Source organism: Drosophila subpulchrella, chromosome X (genome assembly GCF_014743375.2).
Source record: "Drosophila subpulchrella strain 33 F10 #4 breed RU33 chromosome X, RU_Dsub_v1.1 Primary Assembly, whole genome shotgun sequence".
Taxonomy (NCBI): domain Eukaryota; kingdom Metazoa; phylum Arthropoda; class Insecta; order Diptera; family Drosophilidae; genus Drosophila; species Drosophila subpulchrella.
This window is the reverse complement of record NC_050613.1, coordinates 23,521,118-23,538,932: the sequence shown is the minus strand read 5'-3', so window position 1 is coordinate 23,538,932 and position 17,815 is coordinate 23,521,118. Positions and strand designations below refer to the sequence as shown.

General features: G+C 40.9%; 1 protein-coding gene across 1 annotated transcript; it reads right to left on the bottom strand.

Annotated features, from left to right (window-relative positions):
* Positions 1-455: 455 nt before the first annotated feature.
* Positions 456-1,171, bottom strand: LOC119557042. Its single transcript, XM_037869587.1, has one exon. The coding sequence runs from the start codon at positions 986-988 to the stop codon at positions 578-580; it is 411 nt and encodes a 136-aa protein (XP_037725515.1). The 5' UTR covers positions 989-1,171; the 3' UTR covers positions 456-577.
* Positions 1,172-17,815: the final 16,644 nt, after the last annotated feature.

Below are 17,815 nucleotides of genomic sequence, written 5' to 3'. Positions count from 1 at the left end.
CGTCACGCCCCCATTAACCTCGTGGAAATGTGACAGACAGGAATCGGACTTGAGCCTGGGCTTTATCCATCGCATCGGAACAGAACGGAACAGACCAGTCATCATCATCATCGTTGTCATCACAATCTACCACCCCTCCAATGGCCACCATTGTCATCAGGGTTCGGGTTCCAAATATATATATATATAATGTAGAGTAGCCGAGTTGTATCTTTATTACGGTAATTGCTCATTGAACAGGAAATTATTATATGCGTGCGCCTCGGCGTGTCCTCCGGTCCCCTCGAGCCCCGCGAATTCTTGGGGCGAATCCAGCAGGAACCCAGCACCCAACGGGTATATAATAATAGCACAACATGCGTCTGAACAGGGTTCCGTTCCTGGTTGTGGACGTGGAAGTGGATTGATTGGGGGTTTGGGGTTTTCAGCTGATGTCGTTCTTTTCTCTCTTCATCTTGTTGGGGAACAACGCTCGGAAACGAAAAAAAGGACACCACACACAGGAGAGATTGAGAGACAGGATACAGTGGTGATAGGGGTGGATAGGATGGGCATATGTAGATCCAGTTTCCGGATCCTAGGCGTTGGGCGGCAAGGCACGCGGTGGTGGTGGTGGTGGTGGTAGTGGTGCCTCCGGCTCGGCAATCAGATCGCCATAGCCCTCGCCATCGCCCTCGCCCATCAGACCGGTGGCCATCGGGGGCTCGCGCCAATTCCACACGTAGACACCATCGCCGGCTCCCAGATTGAAGTTGGCCCTCTGGCGCTGCAGAAGAATACGCATGTTCATCATGAAACGCTCCAGGTCCGGCCGACGGTCGAGACGCAATCGAATCGCCGGCATTTGGGTGAGCCGTAGTCGCCTATCCACGGACCTATCCGCCGATCTCTCCACATGGCGATCCACATCGCCGGGCAAACGGTCCAGATTCAAGCGGGCGCGATGATGATGGTGATTCGCATTGTGACGTGGTCGAAACGGGTTCATAATCAAACCGTTATATTACCTATTTCCTTTTGGGGGTTCTTGAGATTTGGCCTTTTTGTCTGTTCTTTTGATTTGCTAGATTTTTGGGGGCTTCTGATATTTTTTTTACCTGTTCTTGTTAACCGGAATTTCGATCGAAAGGGACTGCAGCGAGTGGGGATTTTCGAATGACTGAACTATTGCTGACAGGCTGGCCACAAAGCATGCCTGATAGCTAGAAATTCCAAAGGGCACTGAGCTCTTGATTAAAATAATATTTGACAACAATTATAAACTTGTTTTTAAGGAAATTAACAAAAGTTTAGCTTTGAATTTTATATAAAACATTATATATTCTGTGATGTTTTCTTGGTTTTGATCTTATAATTTTAACATTATAATTGAACATTTTTATACCCTTGCAGAGGGTATATTGATTTCAGTCAGAAGTTTGCAACGCAGTGAAGGAGACGTTTCCGACCCCATAAAGTATATATATTCTTGATCAGCATGACTAGACGAGTCGATCTAGCCATGTCCGTCTGTCCGTCTGTCCGTCTGTCCGTCTGTCCGTCCGTTTCTACGCAAACTAGTCTCTCAGTTTTAAAGCTATCGGGCTGAAACTTTCCCAAAAGTCTTATATCTTTTGCAGGTAGTATATAAGTCGGAACCAGCTGGATCGGACAACTATATCTTATAGCTCCCATAGGAATAATCGGACAAAAAAATGAAAAAAAATTATATCTTTGGTGTTTTTTAGCATATAAACTCCTAAGCTTGGAAATAACAATTTTTAAATAATTTTGAATTTTGAATTAAATTTTATCGAAATCGGACGACTATATCATATAGCTGCCATAGGAACGATCGGAAAATTTGTGGAAAAATAATATGAAAAAAATTTTAGCTTCGGTGTTTTTCAACATATAACCTCCAACGCTTGGAAATAACATTTTTTAATTAGTTCTGAATTTCGAATTAAATTTTATCAAAATCGGACGACTATGTCATATAGCTGCCATAGGAACGATCGCAAAATTGGTAGGAAAATAATATGAAACAAATTATAGCTTCGGTGTTTTTTAACATATAACCTCCTACGCTTGGAAATAACATTTTTTAATTAGTTCTGAGTTTCGAATTTAATTTTATCAAAATCGGACGACTATATCATATAGCTGCCATAGGAACGATCGGAAAATTGGTAAGAAAATAATATGAAACAAATTATAGCTTCGGTGTTTTTTGACATATTATCTTATACTATTGGGAATATCATTTTTTGTGTTTTTAAATTTAATAATTATAGCTGCAAGGGTATATAAGCTTCGGCTTGCCGAAGCTAACTTCCTTTCTTGTTTTGTATTAAATTTTGTTTATAAAATATGTTTTTAATTTTATTTTCTCTGAGGAAAATATCTATAAAATGTCTAAGTTTTGGTAATTCGCATGAGCTTTGTCAACAAAACCCGATATAATCAGATTGTGGAACTCCCAATCAAATACCTATGCGAATCTGGTCTTTAAATGCACATACTTGTGTACGCCCGATGCATATTTAATTAAACTTTCACCTCTTGAAAGCCGACAAAGAATCTTTGGCGGGGGTGGGGCACGGAGACAAGCCGAAAACACTTTGGTCTCTCGCTTCAATCATTTTCATGAGGGATGTAGTGAGGATGTTTCAGCTCCAGGACCTGTGACTCGTCCAGGTCCTTGGAATACTTAAAAGCAACACGACAAGCTTTAATTAAATCAGTTTTAATTAATGCAAAATGCGAAATTTCAAAAGACGTCGCCAGGACTTGACTCAAATTGCCGACAACATGGAAAACAGAAAACAGAGGCGATGCGATGCGATGGAGTTCAAGGGACCAAAAAGGGAGTCCAAGGGATCCGGAGCCCTTCGAACGCACAGTTTTGTTGTCGCATAATTACAACTCAATTGTAATCCAATTTTGGCCAGGCATATAAATCCGATTCAGGCACAAAGTCACGCCCCCGGCCTGGTGTCTGTGTCAACTTTTTCGGTGTCAAATAAATAAACTTTTGACAGTCGGCAGACAGGCCGGCGGGGTTTTCGGATTGCAGGCCCATTCCCCCCCGAACCCATTCAACCAATCCGTTCAGCCTTCGTTGTTGTGGCCACCATCTCCGCCTCCACCACCGGAAATGTAAATTAGTTTCAGGGTTGGGCCAAAATCAATGACTCAACAGATAGATATGTGTGTACACATGTCCATCTGACCAGGAGCTCATCCATTCCATGCCGTGGAAGGCAGAACTCTTGATAACTGCAAATTAGTTGCACATGTTCCACATGGGCCACAACTCAAAACAAGACGTGTTTGCACTAATTTGGCCAAAATCAACAGCTGTGTGTACATGTGCTACCATCTTTCCACGTTGCGTGTGTGAGTGAAGAAAACTCATCATAACTTTCTTATCAAAAACTTATTTCTTGCTCTTCAGATACCCCACTGAAGAAGCAGTATCTAAAAAAAAGAACAGGGAAACGAGCGGAATTCTGGGGCGAAAAACGAAAAGGAAAACAGAAAAATTGCCTAGAAAACTTGTTATAATTACACACTGGCACATGCTCGTATGGGTGAGTGCACTCAAAGAAATTCACAGCACTAAAACAACAAGGATAATATTATTAAAGAGCATTGTTTGGACAATATCTTATCGATCTCAAGTGCTATAAGGAATAAAAGCTATGATAATTATCAATGTCCTTTAGATTTACCTTATATGATCTTAACTTTAAAACTGCAAAGTAATATATAAAACATGGTCTCAAATATATATGGTAAAGATATATAGCTTCTCTTGATATTCACTAAGGTATTTATATTGTTATTATAATAATTCTTGTTTCTAATATTTTAATATATATTATTTCAAGTGTATTACTAACTCGGTGACTGCAGGGCAAGGAATTTGGAATGGGGGGACGTGGAGAAAATCTGGAGTTTTGGGGGCATGCATGAACAGGCCACATATGTTGGACTTTGGAGCAAACTTTTGCGAGTTTTCGGGGCGCCCTTTCACTATCCCCTTTATGGCACCTCCATGTCTTGGCCAACCTCCCCATCGCAGGATTTCACAGTGTGGAACGTGTGTGTTTTGTGGTTGAGTAGACGCACAGTTTAGGCCCCGAATGCAACAGCTGTGATGTAATGCCCCCTTCGAGATAACCCCCTCCGAAATGTCCTGCTGGAGTTTCGCCGGCTGCCGAGATCCCGTGACAACTTCCTTGCTAATCTCCCCGATGAGCCAGGATAAGGCAGATAATTACCTTAAAGCTAAGAGGTGAACCAACGTAAGGGATAAGTTTTATATATTTAACGTATATTTGTTAAAGAAACTTCTTCTCATTGTCGGTCGACGCCAAAGGGATCCCCGTTAACCATCGACTACCTGATTCCAAAAGTATTGTATACCACTCGACCTGCCACAAAAGCCCTGTAATATCTTTAAAAAATAATAATGACAACAGTTTCAATGGAAGTCTGAAAACAATCAGAGCAACGGCCACATGATGCCAACTTTTCAGGGACTCTTCTCAGGAATAAAAACTCGCATCGAAAGCCTAGGGAATTGTTAACGAAGGCCCCCAAAAAAAGAATGGGGTAAATACTACCGAAAAAAAAGGGAACGACACAAACTTTTGGGCCAACTTTTTGTAGTCGAAGGGAACAATATAAAAAAAAAACCGATGGGGACCCCGCCAAACTGTCGGAAAATGCCTAAAAATGGTTTGGCCAACACCGAGAAAAAAAATAAATATGCCAATGAAATGGGTTTTCCCCAGCCCTTCCAAATTCCGTCGGCAGATGGGGGCGTGCAGAACTGATGGGCCGTCTGGGCCAAAAGCAAAGGGAAAGCCATGTGCTCGCAAATGCGGGACACGTACTTGCGCTATAATTATTTCGTACGTGAGCACGTGAGCCCGCCGAAAGACAATGAGTCGCCGGATCCGGAGAATGGAAAACAGAGAACGGAGAAAGGAGAACGGAGTTCAAAGTCCCGGAATCCGGAGAACGTCTGCGTCTATGACCGGAAGAAGATGTCGGAGCCGCTAGGGTTAGCATACAACACAAGGCACATCAAAGCGGTTGAAGACAGTGCTCCCCAACTTAAAGTTCATATTGTATTCTTCCTGCGAATGGGGAAGATGACTTAAGAGGAAAACTAATCTAAACAGTCTAAAAAATATTTCTTTAACCTAAAGATTAATTCCAATTTTTAGTAAATTAATAAGATATATTCCAATTTTTAAAAATTAATAAGATATATACCAACATTATAAAATATAATATAAATTACAATAAAGCTTTGGACAAATCGTATAGTAATTAATACTTTTATATATAATCCATTTTCTAAACTATATTTAAGAAACGGTATACTACAAATAACAGCTTTCTTTAAAGGCCTTACGTTATCAAAACATTTTACTTTAAGAGAGTATCAAAATCATAATTTGGGTGTACGTTTTTTTCTGTGTATCATAAACCCTCCATCACAAACGAGACAAAGGCAACACGTGGCTTCAGTTTTGATGCCCCCAAACGCTAATTTTCTTGACAGCGCGACACAACATATCAAAATGTTTGGGGTTTTCCCTCCCAATAATATCCGCCCCAGGACAAAAATCGTTAGCACCCCAGCTGCCTACGTGATGGTTTTCTTTTCAGGTAAGGTCTTTACCTTGAAAGTCACAGACATGATTTTTCATCATATTGGGACATTTATTATCGTTTATACTTCTATATCAATTCCAATATATTTCCCTTGCACAGTGAAACAAGTAAACTATACGAAAAGCTTATAATAATAAATGAAACTAAATATGGGTTGATAAGGATTTTTATATACTTATGTAGGAACATAAAAAGTGAGTGTTTTCGGGGTTCATTTCCAAGAGAAAGCCACAAAATTCAGCGCTCCGAATGGCACTCATCCTGAGCGGGCACTTTGGAACCATATATCTAATTAGTGGACTGTCCCCATGGTACCCAACTGGTCCACAACTCATCCACGGTGTCATTAGCATCGTCATGATCGGAATAAACGAAAACAACCACCACCACGGCAAAGGCGACCGCATGCAGCTTAATTCTCATAAAAGTCACATAAAGTAAATAAGTTTGATTATAAGCCGGAGAAAGGGGAACAAGACGGAGTGAAAAAATGGGACAAGAGTAGCACACTGCAAAAAAACAATACCTTTTAATTAAAAGGGTAGGTTGACCAAAATCACTGGCAAAAAAAATGTAATAAAAATTTAAAAATCAAATAGTTTTTAAATAAAGCAATTAACTAAAAGAAGTTTATATTTTTTAATCATATGTTAAACTTATTTATGACCACATACCATTCGACTTTATATTATCATATATATAAATTAAATCTATTGAAAACTAAGATTTTTAAAGGATCTTTAAACGCTGTAGATGTTTTCCAGGTTGTCCAAGTGATAAGATCAAGATTAAAAGCTTAAAGACAATGTTGTAGCCTAAATCTCGTTTATTATTACAAAGTCAACTTAGTACCTTAGTGTCAGCTTTATAGCTCTATAACTTTATAGCTTAAGAGACTATTGAACTATTTTTCTGGCAGTGCCAATAAAGTGTGAGAGTACCGGACAGCAGTTTCAGTTTCAGGACCTGGACCTGGACCAAAACAGATCCTGGCTTTGGCAGTTGTCACCGCCGCTGGAGTAATTAACATTCACAATGAAAATGAAAACGACCAACTGCAGCGGTCGGATGGGTGGAAGTGGGCGTGGTCGTGGGCGGTTGTCTCTGTGGGCGGGTATTTTTGCGAGCGGTAAAAGTTTTTAATAACCCGCAACAACAAACACGGCGGGGACCACCAAGGACAGCAGCCGGGGAAATGGCGAGAAAAGTGCGGGGAAAAGCCGGGGAAAAGCGGGCAACGGAGGCACAGAGCAACCGCCAACAGCCACAATAATGACACACAAAACTTTGACAATGTAGTCGTGCGTGCAACCACCCCTCCCCGAACCACCCTACGCAATCCCAACCCCAACCCCAATCCACAATCCGCAATCCCCCTCGCCACCCAAAGACACACACCTTGGCCCGCAGGACCCACTTCCGTGTCCAGCGGAAAAGGATTTCTGCCAGAACGAAAACGGCAATGAAAACCACAAAATGTTGCCCGTTGGCACACTGAGAAAAAAACATATCAATTTCAGTTGGGTAATCTTGATATTTTTAGATATACAGGTACTGTAAATTAATGAATATAAAAGATGTCACGCATTATTAACAAACATAACATTTTTTAAAATTTATTATTTAGGTTTTTAAATAAATAATCTAAAAATATTATATTAATTTTAATTTATCTTCGCTATGCTAGATATCTAGTATTATAAATATAGAAAAAACTAAGTTTTTCCATTTTTTAACTTAAATCTTTATAATAAATCTTTGAAATAAAAATTATATGCATCATCTTTTAAACAAAAATTAAAAAATATTTGTGGTCTGTGAACTCATACCTTTTATAGGATAAAACATATCACAGAACACCAATTGGTACAAATCATAATACGATTTTTTAATATTTTTTGTAAAACCTTAATAAAAAATGTTACTATCCATAATAAAAATAATATAATATAAAATAGTTCTTACAATTCCAATTTTAATATTAAAATTGTATCCATTTTATGGAAGCCTTTACCTTACAACTTATATATAATCTTTACAGTCCCTGCTTTTAAGATAATTTTTACTATGAAAATCTGAAAATTGTTTGTATTTTTTTCCAGTGCAGCTGGTCGATGTGTGGGTGGTTCGGTGGCTCAAAGGTTGGGGCGGTACGCGGCCAGCATACGCAACATCAAATTGCAGACCGCACACACAGACGGACTGCCTCGAATGGGTATTCAATCGCATCGACTGTGCAACAATTGAAGCGGTTTTAAAATAAACGAATGCGGCTTATTACGCACATATAGCCCACACCTACCCCTTGGTTTGTTCTGGACCCGTCTGGGTTACCATCCCCCATCTGAACACACGCACAATGAAATAAATGTCAAATTGAAATTGACATGCTGTGACAGGATGGCCATGGTCTATCGTCGAGGTGTGAAGAGCTGCGTCCAGTGCGAATTCAGGATGTGGATGCGGAAGCCATGGTCAGCTTTTCACACTGTGACCAATTAAAATTGGATTAGGCCTAACTGAAGCAATCGGGGCCTAATGAAGTGGCCAAGCTGTGCGTTCAATGAACTTCCTGCAAGTCGCTGTGGAGAAATTACATTGCAGCTCTGGCAATTTGTCTTTTTTTGGGTCAAAGAATATGCCCAGAAAAATAAGCTCAACCAATTTAAGTTGGTAGAGCAAAAATGAATGTACTTGTTCAACCGGCTGAAGAAATATTGTTTTAAGAACTTTTTTAATAAATCAATTTTTAACCTGAAGCCAAAAAAAGATATGAAAGGCAGAGTGAAATTTTAGGAAATAAAGCATACTCCGGACCATAATAATTAATTTTTTTTTTTTTTTTAATTTTACTCTACACATATTTACTTTCGAGTTTGTTAAAACGACTTGTGTTATTCAAAGAGCCCTCTGGATTAAACGTCAAACTTTTAAGTACTTCGTTTTGACATTCAGCTGGTTCTAGTCATTCTAAAATTCGAAAAGCCAGTATTCCTATAAATTTAGTTGTGAAAATTGTCCACGTGCAAGTAGGTTGATTTACCCATTGGCGTCGCATCTTGAAACATCTTGGTTTTATCCACAGCCCCGATCTATTCAATAATGCCGGATAGATGGGTTCACTCCGAGCATAGTTCAAAGGACAAGAAGCACGAAAGGATGTCGCAGACGGCAGATATGAATGCCAGTACCATAAGACTAAATACCAGATCCCTGTTTTCGTCGGGGACCAGCATGCTATCCTCCAAACAATCCCAAGATTCTGGTTGAGTAACATTTGTGTTTGTTCTTCGGATGAGGATGAAAAAATTTCACACGGCTTAAAGGGCGACAGTCGACGGTGAGGAGATGATTTCAAGGGTCCTTTGTTCCGGTTTAGTAGCCAGGGTAATACTCTTACTAGATCCTAAGGGTATGATTCTGGGTACTAGGCTGGAACAAAGGATTCTTGAGTTCATCTCCTCGGTGTCGACAGCAAAGTGCCCTTCAGGATTCTGGCATTGGTGTGCTGGATAAGGAGATTGAGGTCCTGAGGGATTTCTAAGAACAAGGATGCGTAGTTTCCTGAACGTGCAGATCAAAGGACCCAATAGTGAAATGGAATGGATGGATGCCCGAGAACTAAACTTAACCAATAAATCAAATGCAAACTAAACGAACTTTCAAAATGATTTTCATATTCCTCAAGAATTCGCGTTTTTTTGTTAGTTTGACTTAAAAACGAAGTGACTAATGAGAGTTTTCTGCACTTTTTTATAATATTACCACTCAATGAGACCATTGCACGCCTCGCACACTTTCTTCTCGAAGGTGACTAATTGTTTGGCCATTATAACGCCTCAAGAATATGTAAGCAACCAAAAACCCCGAACCACTTGAATTTCAGTCAACCGAATTCAATGGACTCCCTCCTCCAAGGACGAAACCCTCATCAAAGTGTCGTTTGCGACACTGGCGTCACCTGGCGGGATTTGGATTCGGGTTTGGTGGACTTTTGCCCCCGGCATCCACTCCGCTTAAAGACTTTTCCATTCTTTGATCAGCGCGTGGCTAATAAGATTTTAAAGGGCATTTATGAAAACAAAGGATCCGGCGAGGGGCACAAATCAAGTGAAAAATGGTAAATGGAAAATGGCAAAAAGAGGGGGCTAACCATTTGCCTGGTAAGACGGGTCTAATTTTATTAATGTTGCCAATTTTCAACGGGTGGTGGTAGGTGGGTTACGGGGGGGTTCAGGTAAGTGCCCCAAGGGGGATGGCGAAAAAAGCGAAGAGGGGATGGCTGTAGCAATAAATGTGCTGCTTACGCGCGCAATTAAATATGAAATATTTAAGAGCTGGCACAGTTCCTTAGCTCTTAGCCGGTATTTTTCCACCCGGCTGGAAAAACTGGTGGAAAATGTTGAGGGGGGGGGGGGGGTTTTCGGGGCATCTAACGGGGGGCACTTGGGGTGGCGGCTAATTAATAATTTTTAGGCAATTCAGCAGAATGCCGGTGCTCAGGCGTTTTCCAGCTCAGGTGGCAAAAACTTCGAGGCAACTTGACTTGACTTGATTAAGTTGCTTTTTAATGAAGTTCAAAGTGATTTTACTTGCAATTAATACACCTCACCCCTTCCTCCCCCTTTTTCCAAGGCCCACAATGATTGATGGCCATGGGGGAAAACTTTTGGCCATGCGAAAACTATTTCTCAATCTCGATTAGCCGACAGCAATCGGAAATCACATGAGATGGTGGGTGAAATGAGCTGAAATGGTAGTTAAAGGAGGTTAAAAGGAGATTAGAAGGAGGTTAGAAGGAGGTTAGATGGTGAGATCATAAGATGTTCCTCAAAAATGAAATGAAAGTAACATACATTCAAAGGAACCTTCGCAAGGATGTATCTTAAGGATACATCCATCCTCCAAGTAGTCTTCTTAATCGGCGGATGTCGCCAGGACTCACAATGCCCACTCATTCCGAAGGATAACACTTATCCTCAACAACAACTAATTGGAGCTGCTGCAAATGGCTCCAATTCCAATGGAATGGGTGCGGGATCACGGAAAAGTCCCCATAGAGCATATAAATAACCATAAATGCCGAGCAACCGAGCCAGTAGCAAATTTTTGCGGTTGAGTTTCTTTCTTTCTGGCCGAGAGCTCTCTGCAAAAACACCGAGTGCCCGACAATTATTTACACTCGGAAGTTTTGCCAAGTTGGCCGAGCACAAATGAAGTTGCAACTGCTCTGGATGCCAGGATATTTTCGAGGAGATGCCGGTAGATGTCAGGACATGCGAACATGTGTATCTCCTTCTAAGGGGGCCACGAGTTATTCGCAGGTGGCTCCGGTTGCCCAGGTGGCCCAGGTGGCTTCGGTGGTCCTCCGGTAAGGAGGACAGGATGTGGCTGGAGACGAGGGCGAGAATTATGCAACTGCTGTGCTGGGGAAGCCACAGGACGGCACTTCTTGTTGTCAACCTGGCTCCAACTCCAAGTCCACTTCTTCGGACTCCGACTCCTGCTCCTTCTGCTCCTCGTTGTCCTTGCAGACAATTAAGCAAGGACAATGCGCCGCACAGGCTTTGTAAAAGCTCATGCATGCACACTGGCATCGCAGGTCTAGGAAATCCACACGGGAAGAAAATCTGTCATTCAATTGTGTGCATTTTTTATATCGAAATTACCTCTCCCCCTAAGCAGCCTGCCGCCACACGTACAGTGTACAACAGCGGTCAGCAAACACACATCGATAAGCTGTGCAAATAAAATTCTAGTTAAGGAGACTTCGAGTAAAAGCATTGATTGAACCTTTAGTTCCACTCTTTAAGGTCAATTAAATTAGAGATAATAAATATAAAAAATCTCGTTAAGACCTAAATTGATTTATTAAGATTTTTGAACCAATCTATTTAGTATTGGCAATAAAATAAAATATTTTGCAGCCTGGGGATAGAAAATATGTACCCTTCAGTTCTTCTATAGAAAAGTTACTCAGAGACAGATGACAGAATCTTCAGGATAATATTTTCACAAGGTATTTTTAAAATATTTAAAAAGCCCACGATGTCAGACTTAGAATACTTAAATTTCTGAGCTAGTCACATATTATATTAAATTTCTCCCTCTGCACGGAGCACACCTGGGCTCCTTCTCCTTCTCCATCCGGATGTGTTAAGCCGTAGAGCCGGGGAAGTTCATTGCCGAAACTTTCTGTCCGTACAGGAAGCCCCGTCCGTCCGTCCGTCCCACCGAAGCCATGAACGCAATTTGCCTGTCAGTGGCTCAGTGCGTTTTGCCTGTGGCAAATTACAAAGCATACCATGATTTACCTAATTGCAGCATTGCACATCTCTTGATAGCCCCACCCAAGGAGTGCCAATGCTGTTTTCGAAATTGTTTCCCAGCACTCTGCCGCAAGATGCTAAAGAATTCGCGTGCTGCAACTTTATAATGCAAGATCTTTGACACTATTCTTTATAAAACTGCCTTTTTAAGTGAAAAAAAGAAGCCATGTAATTTGATATTTTGCCAAAGCTGCTAGAAACAAAATGGAAAATCAGTGCTGTGATTGCATACTCTCCCTTTCGTTCCATGGCTCTGATTGTGGCCCAATTTTTGCAGCCATGACAAATGTTCAACAATTACAAAATTGCCCGCACACACCCACACAGCCGCACACACACACACACACACATGCACACAATTTGGCAAACAAAATTTGCAAAATTTTCCAAAAACCATCCACCCACACATGCCGACGGGGTAAAATTGAGTAAATTTGCAGTCGCTTTTTTCTCGCTTCTCGTGGTTCCAGCTGGGGCTCGACTTCATTTGCCATACAGCCCAAATTCATGAGCATGCTCAACTGGGGGTCAACTATGACCACCAAAACGACCCCCCTGCACCGCCCCTGCACCAACCACTGCACCACCCTGCACCACCCACTGCACCACTTCCCACGACCATGTTGATGATGATGGCCATGGCGATGGCAATGATGACAACATGTGTGCCTAAGCGCCCACTATAAACTGCGTTGGAAGGACCAAGTGGAGGGACGAGGCACAAAGGACGACCGGACATCGCGGTGGGTCCTGTTGTTGGATTGCCGGATTGTGGGTGGTGGGTGGTGGGTGGTGGTGATGGGGGTGGCTGGACTGCATGGGAAAGGGTTGATTACTGTTGGTGGGGCGGTTGGGTTAAGTGTCGCAACATGCCATTTAAAATGGGCGGATGGGCGCGGTCAGTCCAGAATGATTCGGCCGCTTGATAAGCGAGATGAACGAACACTTTGGTTATAGTTACCATGAATATGAAGGGTCTCTGTGAGGAGAGTGCAAGTACATAGGTGGGAGGTAGTTTAAGCAGCTATGAGCCTATGGATCAAGTTATTTTTATTTAATCTTGTAAATTTCTTAAACAATTTATGTACTAAGAATTCAGTAGGAATTGTATACAAAACCATAATAAAGTAAAAAATAATAAGAAATATTTTAGGCTTAGGCTTAATAACATTATATAAATACTTAACAGGTTAAAAGTTTCAAGCCTTCATAATTGGTATAAAAATATAAGAACTATAAGGCAAATCTACAAGTATCTCAAAAAAAATGTGGTTTGTTAAAGTTGTTTTCAATTTTTGTAAATAAATTAACAATTAAAATTTATAATAAAAAATATTTCTAACAAATTTTTTTGATAAAATCACCTCAGTTATAGTATAAATTTTATATAAAAAGCGAGTTTCTAAACTTTTCATGGCAAACCCAAGCCTTAAATAACTGTTGCTTGATTTGAACTCAATAACTCTCTTATAAAAACGGCTATAGAATTTTAAGCTTTAACAAAAACTAGACAATAGAATTAACCGAGTGAAGTGAATCGAATCGAATCTAACCGCCGGTTTTTCGCACTCACACTTTCTCCCCTTTGGAGCTCATCTGTTGGCCACTTTCGCCCACTCTCTCCCCGTCTGGCACTCTGTTTATTCCCTTTTTATAAACATTATGAAATTATTGCTGTCGCAGGCAACATCATCTACTAAACCCCATCACCATCCTAATCGCCCCATTTCACCCATCCACCGGCTATATATATACACATGTGGCAACTGTGTAGGCCGACCACGCCCATTGTTAGACCCAGTATGCAATCAGCCACATGCAGTGATTGTCCACTTTGGCTGCCGATGGGCGATATGTCGAGGAACCGCAGGCATCGGAACCGCCCAATAAACAGGACGATGGGCGGAGGGCCTGGAGTGGGGGTTAGAGTAGGGGTTAGGCGGGGGTTAGGCTAGGGCTAGTCGTTTAACCAGCACAGAAGGGGGACAAAATGGGACGGCCTGGATGGGCAGGACATGCAAATCGATTGATGTTGATTAGCATAAATTGTCTGGACCGCACTGTGCAATGAATAATTTTGGTGGCGCTGACATGCCACGCCCCCTTTTCGGAATCGATGGGCGATATGGATGGTTGGATGCTTTGCTTTGCTTTTGTGCACTGCTTGCAACTTTGGCGCCCTAATGCAATTTTGTTTTGCTTAATTTGATAGGCGTTGTCAGCTGAGCTGCCATCCCGACAATGTGTCCTCCTGACAGCAACAACAATGCCGAAATTGCACAGCAGCAACATGCAACATGGTGCAGCAGCAGCAGCAACAGCAGCAGCAGCAGCAACTAAGGGTCCGGCTGATTGGACGTGTTTTGAGTGTTTGCTGCAGGACTTGGTCCAAGGATCGGAGGTGTGGGCATCCCGGCAAAGCTATTAGCCACTGTGTTTTCGGGGTGTTGGCCTGCCCAGACAGATATTACCAAAATAAACTGCCATAGCTGGGCATAGATAGTTGCCGTTGGCTAAGCAAAAACAGTCGAGTCGAGTTGAGTCGAGTAATTTATGCAGCTTAGCTTGAATGCACTTACCAAGCTGTCTGTTTTTATTGCAATTCCAGCATTTTGATCAAGCACTCTAGGTGTGTGGGTTGATATAGGGGCGAGATTGTAACCCTCTATATTATTTCTGATTTCCTGATTACTTCTAATATGCACTTTAGGAGAAACTCTGATAAACTGTTTCACACGAATGGCGAAATTTGTTTATTGTCCAATTTTCTTATTACCAACTGGCATACAAACTATTTCAATGGCATTTGTTTCCCCCAAAAAACAAATGTGATACATTCGATGTGCATGCAAACAGCACATTTTGGTTGGGTTTGCTGAAAGCATGCGGTGCCGAAGTTTCCCATCGAAACATCTTTAAGCGTCGAAACTTTTCTCATAACATGCGAGCACTCGCACAACAACAATGGCAATGGCAGCGATACACGAAAATCGCACCGCCCAACCACCGAACCACCCAAGACCACACGCCCCACGGCGAAATCTTATCAAACTGACATCATTTTCATTATGTTTTGCACTTGCACAGCTTCGCCTAATGTGTGTGAGTGTGTGCCAGGCTGTGGCTGAGTCCTGAGTCCTCAGTCCTCCGAGTTCCGAGTCCTCAGCCCAGAGATGGTAATATGTCCTTCTGCCTTCCATTGTTTCAGTCACACTGGGAAAAAAAAAACAATTATTAAAACAATCAATTTCATATTGAAAAGATATTATAAACTTAAAATATATTTATTTATATATATATGTATGTTTTCTTGCAATATATCTTAAAATATTGCTTTAAAGAGGTTTTCCTAATTGTATATTACTGAACACTGGCTTATAATTCCCAACCATTTTTTTAGAAAGAGCTTTCTTATAAGATCATTCGATTTAAATGTAAAATAACACATCATAGCTTCCTTTGATAATTAAATCTTAATGTTATGCAGTACGAATATAAAATTGGCTTATAATTCCCAACTGTCTATTCAGAAAATAAAATAAATAGTATTAAGCAGCAAAAAACTTTTATATTCGGAATTGAATGTCACCTCAATTTTCACCTTTTAAAATAGTTACTGGATTTATCAAAGAAAAGTAAAATAACAATAAAAATTTTAAAATTAAACAAATTTTTCTCAGTGCATTTTTCGCCAAATTATAGGCAATTTGGAATGGAATCACCGCACACGCGATACGCATTACACACACATGTGTGCCCGCCTTGAGTGCGTGAGTGCTAATCTGGCCCGCCAATAACGGCAAATTAGATTAGCAACGCCTCGAGGGTGGACCGGGACTCGAACTCGGCACCCTCCCCCACTTTCGACAGCTGACCATTTCCATCCATCCATATATCCATATCGACATGCAGCCAGAAATCCAGCAACTTGTCCATCGCGTGTGGCATTGATAAATCTCAACCGGGAAAAAACGCCAGGACCCCCACTCAATCCAGTCCAATCCAATCCGATCCAATCCCCGGATGCCAATATATATTACGAGGGGGCACTGGCCATTTGTTTGGCATCCCATCGCGAGACAAAACTAATAAAAATCATAAAAACTTTTCCGCTTAGCGTTCCCATTAAGATGCCCCTCGAAGATTGTGATTATTATTATTATTTGAGTGCGCCTCTGTCCTTGGCTCACTTTCACTTTCACTTTTACTCGCACTTTCACCTTACCCGCGCCGTAATGCCGGCACACTGGAAATTAACTTAACTACTTGCTGAAGACGGGCAATTGGGGCAAAACTTTAGGAGCCAACTTGGGGATCGTTTTCACCGGCGAAAACTTGGCACATGGCGGAAATATGCGTCATGTTTACCATTCGCCCTAACTGGCAAATATTTTCCCACTTATGTCATGGTTTTTATATAGCTTCGTCGGAAAAATAATGTGAGAAATGTTTATGCTCATAATAAAGAACTAATCGTCTTTAAAAAGTAGCAAATAGTGAACTTAAACTATCCTATATGGAAATTCAATTGGGTATTAGGATTTAATCCGATTAACTTAAATAGCCGAACGTTTCCACAATTGATTCGTTTTTAGGTATTATTGCTAAAATAAATTACGGATATTAAACTTTGAAAATAAATCGATCCCATGTAGGTAAAACTAATATGCACTGGGGTGAAATAACCCATTTATCAATGAAAACTATGACATTATCATAGCGCAGAGTTATCTCTAACCGTCTCCCTCACATCGATAACTCACTGTACAGTTTATTGCCAAACGCTTTTGAATGGGAAAACTTCCGCTGTTGACGGCGTCGAATGGAATTGCTGACGCCAGCGACGCCGCTATTCCCATGGACAATGTCCAGTTGCCATATAGCTATAAGGCACATAGCACTTATTCACCGACCAGCGGGTGTACGACACCCAGTCACTTATACGCATCGTTGGCCAGCGGAAAAGGGGGCGGGGCTATGGAAAGGCGGAGGCGGGGACGGGGGCTATATCGTTGTCCGCTAATCGTAAAATAAATTATTTTCCATGTGTGCGCTGCTCGCCTGATTCCGAGTCATAATTCTTGCATCACTCCCCTCCCCAAATGGAGCATAAAAGTTTCAGTTAATTGCATGAGAGAGGAGTGCACTGGAAAAAATAGGTGAGTCAAAGAAAATAGGTACTTAACTTTTTTATTTTTTTATTTTATACTCCAAGTCTTCAAAAATGATCTTATTTCAAACAGAAAATATTTTTAATAACATTTTTTACAACAGGAACTGAGTTCTCAACATTTTTAGACCTTATAATTAATATAAGAAGATAAAGCAATAATATTTTTAAAATGTTCTAGTTATAACATAATGTATTAATAATTTAAAACTACAAACATCACTGAAACAAATTTTTTACTATTATATTAATATATTATGCTATTCTTTTATACCTATGAATTTTTCCTTACTAAGCTATAAAATATTATATAATATTTGTAAAATGTTTTGAAAATTGAAATAATAGATCAAGAACTTGATACTGCATTATATGTAGTACATAAATATATCACTTAAGGTAAGCTTAGCTTCTATATTTTACAATGATTTTGTAGATATTATAAAGTGTCTTTATATGTACGGTTTTTTCCGTGTACAGATGATGAGATTTTTAGGAGGATAAACTTTCCCAGCCGCAACTGGCTGGCTTTAATTGTTACTAGTCGCATTTGGAGCCTGGCCTAATCACTGGCGCCGGATTAGTCAAACTTGCAGCCACTGGACGTGGGTGGTTGGGTGGTTCAGTGGGTCGGTGGCCC